The 12,712-nt window shown below is 46.7% G+C and overlaps 1 protein-coding gene across 1 annotated transcript in view; it reads right to left on the bottom strand.

Moving 5' to 3' along the window:
• Positions 1 to 12,455, bottom strand: part of ISX (intestine-specific homeobox) — a 14,099-nt gene extending 1,644 nt beyond the window's left edge. The window contains 3 exon segments of the mRNA XM_010859637.1: positions 7 to 123; positions 2,401 to 2,552; positions 12,263 to 12,455. Coding sequence (XP_010857939.1) covers positions 7 to 123; positions 2,401 to 2,552; positions 12,263 to 12,455 — 462 coding nt within the window.
• Between the last annotated feature and the right edge of the window lie 257 nt (positions 12,456 to 12,712).

Below are 12,712 nucleotides of genomic sequence, written 5' to 3'. Positions count from 1 at the left end.
ACCCACGCCCTCGTCGGGGTTGGGGGAGGGGCCGAAGCCGGCCTCACTCGGCAGTTGCAAAGCCCCAAGGCTGTTTGTCTTCTCCTGCTTCCGCCACTTGGCTCGCTGATTCTGGAACCAGATCTGAGATGAAGGTGAGAGAGGATGGAGATAAGCAAAGGGGCTTTTCTCCATCCAGTTCCTCTCCTTAAAATACATGATGACTGCACCTTCCAAGGGACCATCCCTTTACAGTTTGTAAAGGTCAACGGCAGCCACGATTTCTTTGGATCTGATCTGCCTTGGGAGAGAGGATCCGAGGTCACAACCTTCCATGCCTACAGGGGCTGGGGGGCTCATAGGAGGGAGTGTGAACCAGCAGGGTGCCTTACAACTGGGAGTGGTGGGGTCCGCGGGGTGAACAGAGGCTGAAGGGGGCAGCGTCTCAGCCTCAGCCAATAGCCACCATGTGGAAATTTGAGGCCAGCGCTGCAGCTTCATCCAACTTCTAAGGCAGAAATCTTGATTTTTTGGTGAAAGCTCTGAGATTTAAAAACCATGCAGATCAGTGAAAACCCATCCATGGGCTCTTGCCTGCTGGTGGGCCACCTGTTTGCAACCCCAGTGGGCCCTCTGGTATCCACTGTTGAGGGTTGCCTGTATTCATGGGCACCCTGACTGTGACACATGGCCATTTGTACTTGATCATTCTGCTGAGACAGCTGCTGAATTCTGGGCTTTACACTAGATGTAGGTGCTACCCACCTAGTTGGTGACTGATTTCAAATGGGAAGTAAAAGGGGAGAAGTCCACACAGGGGTGGGCTTTGACCAGACGATAAGTAGGCTTGGGTGAAATGAAGGGTGGAATATTGATGTGGACCCTGGTGAAGATTTTGAATTTAATAAGTCCATTGTATATTTCAAGAAAGTATTGAAATATAATTGATTTACAATGTTGTGTTAGTTTCAGACGTACAGCAAAGTGATTCAGTTTTATGTATACTTACAAATATATGTATTCCTTTTTAACATTCTCTTCCGTTATAGGTTATTACAAGATATTGAAAGGTGGAGAGGAGAAGAGATAAAGTAGGAGATTGGGATTAACATATACACACTACTGTATATAAAATAGATAGCAAAGACCTACTGTATATCACAGGGAACTCTGCTCAGTACTCTGTGATAACCTTATATGGGATAAGAATCTGAAAAAGAATAGGTCCATGTTGATGTATGGCAAAACCAATACAATATTGTAAAGTGAAAAAAAAATAATAATAAAAAAAATAAAAAAAGAATAGATCTATGTAATGTGTAACTAAATCACTTTGTTGTATACCTGAAACTAACACAACATTATAAATCAAATATACCCTAATATAAAATAAAAATTGTATTTTTGTTCTTCAAAGATTTTTTTATTCATTAAAAATTAAGTTATGAAAAAAGATGTTGAGTATAGTTCCCCCATCATATTTGTTAAAAAAAATGCAGAGTGATTTAGAAAACTGTTTTAGAGAGAGTGAAAATATGTAACAATTGGTTTTGGATTTGCTAGAGCAATACTTGCAGAACTGGGGATGTGCAAAGAGAGTTGGACATACCACTGGTGAGGGACTACTGTATATCTAACCACAGAGGAAGCCTAGACACTCAGGTGGGGGGAAGAAATGACAGATTACAGATTAGGTCTCTGACCATGGAGGGTCTTTTCCACTTCTCTGTGCTGCTGCCAAAGTGATACCTATGAGTTCCAAGTCAGAGATTGGCAGAGTTAACCTCAGGTTAACTCTGGCTTCCCACCTGTTTTTGTACAGCCCTTGTGCTACGTATGGTTTACACAGTTTTAAGTGGTTGGGAAAAAGAATCTAAATTTGGTGACATGCAAATGACACAAAATTCAAATTTTAGTGCTCATCAGTAACATTTATTGGAACATGCTCATTTGTTTGTATGTTGTAAACTATAGCTATTTTTGTGCTACAAGGGCAGAACTGAATAGTTATGACAGTGACCATATGGCCTCACAAAGCCTAACATAATTAGCACCTTGTCCCTTACAGAAGAAGTCTGTTGAGCCCTAGTCTAGATTGTCAAGACCTATTTTGAGGCTGCGTGGTGAATAATGCTTTGGAACTACAGGAAAGTGGAGAAGAAGGGAGTGGAGCAGATGCCAATGGCCATCATCATAAAACCCCCTCCACATCTATTCTCCAAGGAGAGAAAGCATCTATCTTATAACTATGGTAACCTCATTTCCTGGAAAATGATATTTGGACAAAATAACTGTATTCATGGGATAAAGCCAATGGAAAATTTCAGATGGGGCAGTCCCAGAGGGTGCAGGATACCTGGGGTCTCACCCATGCCTCCAAGGGCATTGAGGAGGGGGAGTTGAGGGTGGGGATGGTTGTACCTGCACACGTGCTTCCGGGAGGTTGATCCTGGCTGCCAGCTGGTTGCGGACGTGGATGTCAGGATAGTGAGTGAAGTGGAAGATTTTCTCCAGCTCCTGCAGCTGCTCTGTGGTGAAGGTGGTTCGGAGCCTCCGCTTACCCTTCTTCCCCTCTGGAGGGAGGAGGGTCCAAGCTAGGTTAGTGACCTTCGTCTCAGTGAAGCTTTTGTGCTGCCTTGTTGTACCCATTAAACCAATGTTGCCACTACTTGGCCTCTGGCTTCTTAGGCTTGGACTTTTACAATGTTCTCTCTCCTAGAAACCCTCCCCCTAGGTTGACTCCCTCTATCCATTCTGGACAGTGTGGCCAAAATGACCTTCTAGAAACTTCTTTGATCGTCCTTTCTGCTGCTCAGATGCCTTCAAGCAAATTTCCCTTGTCTGTAACAAGGAATGGCAAACCACAGCCTGGGGGTCACATCTGGCCCACTGTCTGTTTTTAGAAATAAAGTTTTATTGAAACACAGCCTGACACATGGGTTTATGTATTGTCTATGGCTGTTTTTGTGCTATAATGGCAGAGTTGTGTTGCTGAAACAGAGACTGCAAAATCTAAAATAATTACCATCTAGTCCTTTACAGAAAAACCTCAGCAGTCAGCCCCTGACAGCCTGTTTCCAGCCACCTGTCCAGTCTCAGGCCCACTCAGGGATGCTACATCATAGGTGGGACCTAGTGCAAAAGGAGAAAAAAAGCTTTTTCCTTTCTCCCACAGTCTCCATCTCAACAGTCATAGTGATCTTTCACTTGCTACTTAAGGCCCTTCTCCCTCAGGCACAAGAATACTAACACACACACGATGGGGGTGGCAGAGGTCACTGGATTGAGGGGGTATGGGGAAACGGGACTGAGAAGCAGCCCATCTCAGGAAGCAAGGAGGTGGTGAGAGGGGCACTGAGCATGAGTTGAGGCTCCAGGACCCTGGTCCTTGCTTGGGCCATATTTTATTTACTCTCTGGGCCCCAGTATCCCGATTTGTAGAATGAAGGAGTGGAGAGGGGTTGAATGATCAAATCACAAAGGCCAAATCCACCCTGGCACTCTGCAGTTCTCTTTCTCTTCAGGTGGAGGCTTGAAGGACCTGGCCTCAGCCTTGCCTGGGGCCCAGTTGGCTGGGCAAAAGGTAGATGGATGAAGGAGAGATTTCTGCTGAGGATAACACTTCTGGCTGAGTTACTCCTGCATTTCTAAGAATTGACAAGTGCCTTCCATAGTCTGCCCTTTTTTTTTAAATCTCTGATTTTATTTAATCTATTTTTTATTGGAATATAATTGCTTTACAATGTTATGTTAGTTTCTGTTGTACAACAAAGTGAATCAGCTCTGTTGTTGTTCAGTTGCTATGATGTGTCTGACTCATTGCGCCTGCATGGACTGCAGCACATGAGGTTTCTCTGTCCTCCACTATCTCCAGGAGTTTGCTCAGATTCTTGCCCATTAAGTTGGTGATGCTATCTAACCATCCCACTCTCTGCCACCTCCTTCTCCTTTTGCCTTCATTCTTTCCCAGCATCAGGGTCTTTTCCAGTGAGTCAGCTCTTCACATCAAGTGGCCAAATCATTGGAGAAATAGCTATATGTATACATATTTCCCCTTCCCTCTTAAACTTCTACCATCTCACCCCTCTAGGTCATCACAGTGCAGTGAGCTGAGCTCCCTGTGCTATACTGCAGGTTTCTACAAGCTATCTCTTTTATACATGGTAGTGTACTGATGTCTGGGGAAGGAAATAGCAAGCCAGTCCAGTATTCTTGCCTGTAAAGCACAGAGGAGCCTGGGGGGCTACAGTCTATGGGATCACAAGAGTTGGACACAACTTAGAGACTAAACCACCAGTGTACTTTTGTCAGTGCTATTCTCCCAATTCAGTTCACTCTCTCCACCCCACTGTGTCCATATGTTTGTTCCCTATTCTGTGTCCCTATTCATGCCCTGCAAATAGGTTCATCGGTACCACTTTTCTAGATACCATACACACACACACACACACACACACACACATTAATACATGATATTTGTTTTTCCCTTTCTGACTTACTTCATTCTCTATGACAGACTCTAGGTCCAGCCACTCTACCCATTGAGCCACTTGTCTCACCCCTCCCAACTACCCCTCATTGTTATTAGTCCATTTTTTTTATCCTCTCAAAGTAATTTTATTCATTTTCCTGACTCTTGGAAGCTTCTTGGGGGTTGTGGACAGTGAGATTTCAAACATATTTACCCCTTGGAGGAAGCTGTTGGATTGTGAACCAGCTGATATGATCTGATCTCTTACCTTTTCTATCTCCCTTTCCCTCCTCAAGTCCACTGTACTTTTTAATTAAAAAAAGAGAGATTTATTCTATATTTAGAGCTGGTGGTGCATTTAAGTTGGTAGAGCCAAACCCAACTAGAATTGGTGTAGACAGAAATGGAAGTTATGAATCCATTGCCGAGACTGTACTGAATGTCTTTTGTGCTAGGCACAGAGGGCCTGTCTGCAGGAGTACAAAAATGAACAAGCTGTGCTGACAGTATCTCATTCATTCATTCACAAGGTCAATGTTTTAGACAATTGTAATGATACAGTGCAGTTTTATAGAAAATTGCCAAAAAATTCACAGAATGGAAGATTTCAGGTTGGATGGGCAAACAGAGGTTCAGGATAACATGCATCTGGGATTCTTCTAAGAATATAGAACTTTGGAATAGAGGATACTGAACCAAAAAGGTATGGGGTAGAGCTGGAATACCGGAAAGTAAGCAACATGGAGAACAGAGGATTAGAAACAGACTGTAAATTATAACAAAAATAGGGTCTTCCTTAGTGTTCTAGTGACTAAGACTTTGTGCTCCCAATATAGGGGGCTGGGTTCGGCCCCTGGTCAGGGAACTAGATCCCACATGCTCCAACTAAGAAGTCAGAATGCTAAGTAAATACATATTTTTAAAAGTTATTAAGAAATTAGCAAAAATAAACCATCTCTTGCTTTTTCCCCAGAAGGAAACTTAGGCAAACAAGTGTCCATGACTAAGTATAGACTCCTTAATAAAATAATTATCTCCAGTTTCCATTTGTGTAACTAGGGAAGCAGCTAACAAGACAAATACAGCTTCCCCTTATTTCCTAGAGGATCAGAAGGACATAACCTGGAGATAAGGTTGTAAGAAAAGGATCTGAGCCCTCCTCAGCAAAATAATGTGATTGTTGACTTTGCGGAGACGGGCTGCCTGTCAGTTATGAGCCAGTTAGAAAAATATTTATTCTCATTAACTTTGAACTAAACATCTTCAGGATAAATGTTTATTCTTGAGAGATGATGATCTCTCAATCATGGTGACAGGCTGTATATGTGTGTGTCCAACAGATGTAGTGACTTCTCCTGTAAAGAAAGAGGGTTGTCTAAAATATACATGGTTGGCGAGATGGAGGCTGAGCCCCACGTGGACCAGCCTGAAGCACTCAAGGGCCAAAGCCCTTCTCCCAAGACTGAGCATGGGTTCTTGGGGTGTCAGTAGTCAACACTGGTTATCTCTCTACAACCCTTCTTGGGATGTTATTTGAAACTGCTGCTGCTGCTAAGTCACTTCAGTCGTGTCCGACTCTGTGCGACCCCATAGACAGCAGCCCACCAGGCTCCCCCGTCCCTGGGATTCTCCAGGCAAGAACACTGGAGTGGGTTGCCATTTCCTTCTTCAATGCAGGAAAGTGAAAGGTGAAAGTGAAGTCGCTCAGTTGTGTCTGACTCTGTGCGACCCCATGGGCTGCAGCCCACCAGGCTCCTCCGTCCATGGGACTTTCCAGGCAAGAGTACTGGAGTGGGGTGCCATAGCCTTCTCTGTATTTGAAACGGATGGGGGTGGGGGTCCCAGTGAGTGGGGGTCCCTGAAATATGACTAGTGACACCCAACCAGAAGAGCAGTTTTGGGAGACAGATAGACTTGAACCTGACATCAGGGAAATAAGGATAGGATCAAGGCTGGACCTTATTAGAAATTCAACTCTTTAGATCTGCATTGTTCATATGGTACCCACTATCTGCCTATGGCTATTTAAATCAAATCAAATCAAATAAAAAATATAGTTCTTTAGCCACACTAGTTATAGGTCAACCACATGTGGCTAGTGGCTACCATATTGGAGAGCATAGATAGAAAACATTTCCATCATGGCAGAAAGTTCTATTGGATAGGGCTCCCTTATAGGTTTTCCCGTTGGTTTCTGGAAAAAGTCATATTCTGGGCCTCACTTTAAGTTTCTCCTTGTGTTGCACTTTCCTCTGATTGCCACATATCTCTAGGAAAATGGGTATCCATTGGACATAGAGCCGAATTTGATGGTGTTGGGAAAACTGGAATTACAGGAAAAGTAAGAGAAAGGGAAGGCTGGCCCACACCCATCTCCTTGCTGGTGCCTGGAGAGAAGGATGACCAGTGGAGAGGATGTTGCCCTGGAGCTCCAGGCAGTAACTCAGAGCAGAGTGACCTGCTTGTGGTCCACAGGGAAGCAGGGATGGGGAAGAGCAGAAGCTGAGTGGTTGGCTCAGGAAGGGTGAAGGCTGACAGTTCAGTTTTCCCATCGAATGCTAGAGCTGCTTTAGGAAAGGAGGGAGGGGAGCCAGCAAGCCTGATGCTTGGGTTATAGACCATAGTAGGTGGTAAGAGAGAGGAAGCTGGTGAGGGCAGGAAGAACAGCATAAACAAATTATGGAAAAGAGAAGAAGGCAGAACACAGGACACTGAACGAACATAGTATTTTGGAACCAGAAGGAACCTCATTAAACAGGAAGCTGGAAGAACCAGTTCATGGGTGGAATGCCCATCACACAGGATGATTCTTAATTGTGGAAAAGGGCTGGGAGTTTCCGGCCCTGGGTCAGAGAAGACAATGCAGGTGTGGAACCCCATTCAAGGACACTCAGGGGAGGGTGGGAAGAGGGGAGATGAAGGAGGCAGGGAACTGCCACCTCTCTCAAGTTGCTCCTCTCAGGTTATTAATTGCTTGAGCTGTGATCACGCTTCACTGGGTCTTCAAAGAGACTGAGTCAGCAGAACTTAATTAAACCTGAGCCGTTTAGCACATTGATCATAAGAAATACACTATTTACACAGGTGATTAGGCCACCTAATTATAAACTGATGTTTCTTTGTGCTTGGCTCCCTCCCTTGATTGCTCCTTCTCTGCGGTCTGCTAATTGGCCTTGGCCGCTCAGCTAGAGGCCCCAGGGGCTTTGCAGCTGGGCTAAGACTCCTGAAATGAGCCTTGTCCTTGTCATCCTAAAGCAGCGGTTGGAAGAAGATCCAGGCTCCCACACCCATGGAAGTGAGGACTGGGGAGAAAGCAGATGACACTGTTAAAGGGGAGAGTGAAAAGCCTTGAATGCCAAGCCAAGGAGGGTGCCTTGCATGCTGCAGGCACAGGCAATCGTAGAAGTCCAGGACCACTATGGGGGGAAAAGGCTGGTATATTCTGCCCTGGGAGGTACCTCTCTGCAAGCCACCTGTCCTGTCTAGAAGGTGTCCTCAGTCTGCTGGAGGGCTCCAAAGGGAGCCTGCCCTTGTTCCTTTCCATCTTATACTTGTGACAAAGCAGGGGACCAGACATGACACCAGCTAGTAACACTGGGGGAGGTTCCCTGATGTGACCTGGAAAGAGCCACAGAACTTGTTTCTATTCAATGGGAGAGCTCATGTTTAGTTTTCCTTCCTGCCAAGGACTGAGGAGGAAGTCAGCTAATGCTTATGTCTGTGAAAATACACACAGAAGGCCAACCTAAATGCAAACCTGCAGAGTGCCCAGATTAGAGGTAGCCGAAGTCCTTAGTCTTTTAAGAGGGAGAAGAGCCACTTCTAGCCAAAAAAATGATGACCAACTACCACCTTACAAGGCATATGTGCTTAGTCACTCAGTCGTGTCCATGATCCTATGGTCTTTGTGACCCCATGGACTATAGCCTGCCAGGCTCCTCTGTCCATGGGGATTCTCCAGGCAAGAATACTGGAGTGGGTTGCCATGCCCCGATCCAGGGGTTGGGATCGAACTCAGGTCTCCCGCATTGCAGGTGGATTCTTTACCATCTGAGCCACCAGGAAAGCTCCACTACAAGGCATATCTGGGGAAGTAAACACTCTGTAGGAACACAGTAGGGATTTAAAAACTGAAAAAGGAAACTTTGAGAGTTCTACATATGGAGACCAAAAATGATCTATGAAGACTTATAAAAACCCATCATCCGAGCATGAACAGTGTGAGAGAAGAAGAGGAACAGCAAGAAGATGGCCCCTGAGTCAGGGCTTCCTCTCCTAGGGCCCAGAGCAGAGCAGAAGGTCCACTGTCTTTAGTCCTAGGCAGCGTCGGTGGGGAGGAGAGGATGAGGAAGGAGGGAAGGGGGAAAGAGAGAAGAAAGGGGAAGGGGACAAGGAAGGTGGGGGAATGAGGAAAATGAGGGGGATGAAGAAGTGAGGAAAGATGGAGCGGATTGAATTGTCTTCCCCTCAGGAAGAAACATCTCAGTTCTAACACCTGGTACCTGTGAAGGTGACCTTATATGGAGATAAGGTCTTTGCAGGTACGATTAGGCCAAGGATCTTGAGATGGAACTCTCCTGGATTTAGGGTAGGTTCTATGTCCAATGACATATGTCCTGATGAGATAAAGGAGAGGGGGATACCACATAGAGCCTGAGGTCAAGGCCAAATGACGATGGAGTCAGAGTGTGGGATGATGTGTCTACAGGCACATCATGGATTGTTGGCAGCCATGAGGAGCTGGGACAGTGGGACAAAGGCACTGAGTAGGCTTTCCCTTGGGGCCTCTGGAAAGAATTAACCCTACCAACACCTTGGTTTTTGACTTCTGGTTCTGAAACTCTAAGATGATAAGTTTCTGTTGTTTTAAGCCATTCAGTTTGTGGTAATTGGCACAGCAGCTAAAGGAAGCTCATGTAGACGGAGGGGATGAGGGAAGGAAGAGGAAAGGGAGGAAGAAGGGGAAAGAGTGAGGGTTTGTTTTTTTTAATTTATTTTAATTTGAGGCTAATTACTTTACAATATTGTATTGGTTTTGCCATACATTGACATGAGTCTGCCACGGGTATACATGTGTTCCCCATCCTGAACCCCCCTCCCACCTCCCACCCCATGAGGGTTTTAAAGGGCAAAGTTTGGAGACATAAAAGGGCTTGAAAGACTGGAAGTGAGAGAGATGCTCCATGTGCCTGGAGGGTGAGGGCAGGCAGGCCATGATGGGGGATGAATCTGGGGACCCGCAGGGCTGGTCTGTGAAGGACTTTGAATGTCATGCCAATAGCTTTAGGGGTTGATGAACTACAGCCTGAGGCCAGACCTGGCATTCTGCCCATACTGTAAATAAAATTTTATTGGAACATAAACATACCCATTCATTTACACCTTGTCTGCTTTTTAGCTAGGACAGTTGTTGTGTAGCTGCTCAGTCATGTCCGACTCTTTTGTGACCCCACGAACTGTAGCCTGCCAGGCTCCTCTGACCAAGGGATTCTCCAGGTAAGAATATTGGAGGGCGTTGCCATTTTCTTCTTCAGGGATCTTCCCTACCCAGGGATCAAACTCACATCTCTCATATCTCCTGTATTGGCAGGCAGGTTCTTTACCACTAGCACCACCTGGGAAGCCCTAAATAAATGCATATATATTAAAAGAAAACCTCATATCATGACCATAAATGGGTAACTGGTATCATGCATCATAAATAGAAGGTTAGTGTAGAAATCATTACAGGACTATTGACATAAATAATCTTTGTCTTCCTCACCTTCAAAGTCATTTTGAAAACCTCCAGGGGGACCCTCATGAGTCTCTTTAGAAACATTGAATTCCTGAGACTTCCCTGGCTGTCCAGTGGCTAGGACTCTGCGCTTCCACTGTAAGGGGCATGGGTTTGATCCCTGGTTGGGTAAGTAGGATCCTTAATGCTATGTGGCATGGCCAAAAAAGTAGACACGCTGAATTCCAGCCTAGCAGGGAGATGGATGGATTTTAGCCACGTTCAGAAATAATCTAGAGTGGATGATCTCAGGCAACTGGGGTTCAATTCTAATGTGACCTACTCGTGTGGTTTTTGCAGGTGATTTATCTTCTCTTCTTGGTTTCACCAGCTCTAAGCTGGGGCTCACAACTGTGACAAATGGATGGAAACAATGGCCATCACATTGCTGTGAGAGCCCAGTCCAATCTTATGACTGCCATTTTCCCAAGCACTTACAGGGTGTCTCCTCTGGGTCTAGCTGACCTGGAACATGCCAGCAGCTTCAGCGGAGGTTTAGCATGACTGGCCTCCTTTTTGTCAACAGCCAGTGTTGGGCTAGGGGAAGGGAAACTGCTCTGGGAAAGGAAATAAGATCTCTCTCTCTCTTCCTCTGCAGCAGAGAGGATGGGCATAGATTTTACGTAGCTGCAGCAAGAGACACTCAGGTCAGACCCTCAGAAGAATGGTTCCTGTGAATGCTCATTGCTCATTCAATTCACTGGAAGGTATTAATGAACTTCTGACAATTAAGCTGGGACCCTTTCCTATTGAAAAGGTCAGCTACTAGGAAACCCACTAGCTCTCTGGGGACACATGACCCCCCACCCCCTGCAGACTCTTTCCCTTGGCTCACCACCAGGGAGCACCAACCCCCTCTTAGGAGACTCTACCTGGGGGAGGGAGTGGGGCTCCGTGTTTGGGAGGAGAAGGCATCATGGCTTCCCTGAGTTTCTTTCCCTTGGATTGCTGTTGTTTAGTCACCCAGTCACGTCCGACTCTTTGTGACCCCATAGACTGTAGTCCGCCAGGCTCCTCTGCCCATGAGATTTCACAGGCAAGAATATTGGAGTGGGTTGCCATTTCCTCCTACAGGGGATCTTACTGACCCAGGGATCAAACCAGCATCTCCTGCATTGGCAGGCGTATTCTTTACCACTGAGCTGCCGGGGAAGCCTTTCCTTGGATTAAAGCTTTAGAAAGGAGAGAGGACCAGGACACTCTTGTGGACACTCCAGGCTCATCGCCAGTCAGACTCCAGTGGACCCCCAAGACATCACTAGCTTCATTTTCTCCCTCACTCAGCTGTCTCACTGGAGATGAAGCTGAGGCCAGAGTGGAAACAGGCAGGCTGGGGGAGAGCTGAGACTGACCGTGGTTGCCTGAATCCTAGGAACATGTATGTTCCCTCCTCTGTCCCCTCCTCAAGCTGGCCCTCAAGGAGGGGCCTGGGATCTGGTCATTGTTATTTGGGGGTAAATCCTGGGGAGGTCACTGGCCTAGGGTGTGATCAGGGTGGGCAGATTTGGGGCAGAGCTTCAGCCACTAGAGGCCGTGCAGGCCGAGCTCTGCTTACTAAGGGAAAGAACACGACAGCCTAAGCAGGTGTTCGGGCGGCTGGGTCTCGGGTCCTCTGCTCTGCGGCTGTGTGACCTGGGGGCACCACCCGCCTCTTCTCTTTCACAGATGAGTTTCTCATCAGTCAAGTTTATGATAATTATACTTTTCTGCTGAAGTTAGAGACATGCACAGCCTCCAGGATGGTGCCGACCACAGAATAAATAAATGGTCACCGGCATTCTCAGCTACGGCCTGGTTATAGGAACAAGCCCCAGATCCCTGCGTCCTGCAGTGAACTGGGCCTTGGTGACTGAATTAGAACAGCTCCATTTCTGGGCTAGGTAGAAAGGTATTTAAGGCTACTGGCCCAGTACCCGACATCTCTCTGAATTTTGGAGTCTTCTCTTCTGTTGATACAGAGCAGCTTTTTCTCTGCCTGAGCCCAGCTGGGGCTTGCAGACCCAGGAGCGGGTAAGAATTGGCAAGAAGATGCTTACCTTTGGGCTGGTCCTGTTGGGGTCTCTCTGGCCCAAAATCTGCAGCTGTTGCCTGCCTGGTGCCCTGTCCACTTGCCCCTTCCGGCTTGACCACATCACTCCTCTCAGCTGGCCTCTTTAAGATGTCCTCAATGGAGAAGGACAGGCCCCGCTTCTTTGGGGCCTCATAGCACCCCAAGCTCTTCCTCTCCATCTCCCGTGGAGATCAGAGCCTGCCTTGGCACCCTCTGTGGGCAGCTTCGAGGGGGCAGAGGGGCCAATGCCCGTGGAGGGAGGGGTCCTTGCTTTCCTGAAACTCCTGGACAAGAGGGTGAGCAGAGGTGAACAGAGATTCTCACGTTGGATTATCCAGCACGGTTATGTCTCCATGGGTACATCTGTGGGTCACCTCAAAACACCTTGGGATCAAGGATGCTGGTCCCATTGGGAAAGCTGGAAGGGGCTGTGCCT

This window comes from Bison bison, unplaced genomic scaffold (assembly GCF_000754665.1).
Source record: "Bison bison bison isolate TAMUID 2011002044 unplaced genomic scaffold, Bison_UMD1.0 scf7180017864457, whole genome shotgun sequence".
NCBI classification, from domain to species: domain Eukaryota; kingdom Metazoa; phylum Chordata; class Mammalia; order Artiodactyla; family Bovidae; genus Bison; species Bison bison.
This window is presented reverse-complemented; position numbering and strand designations above follow the sequence as displayed.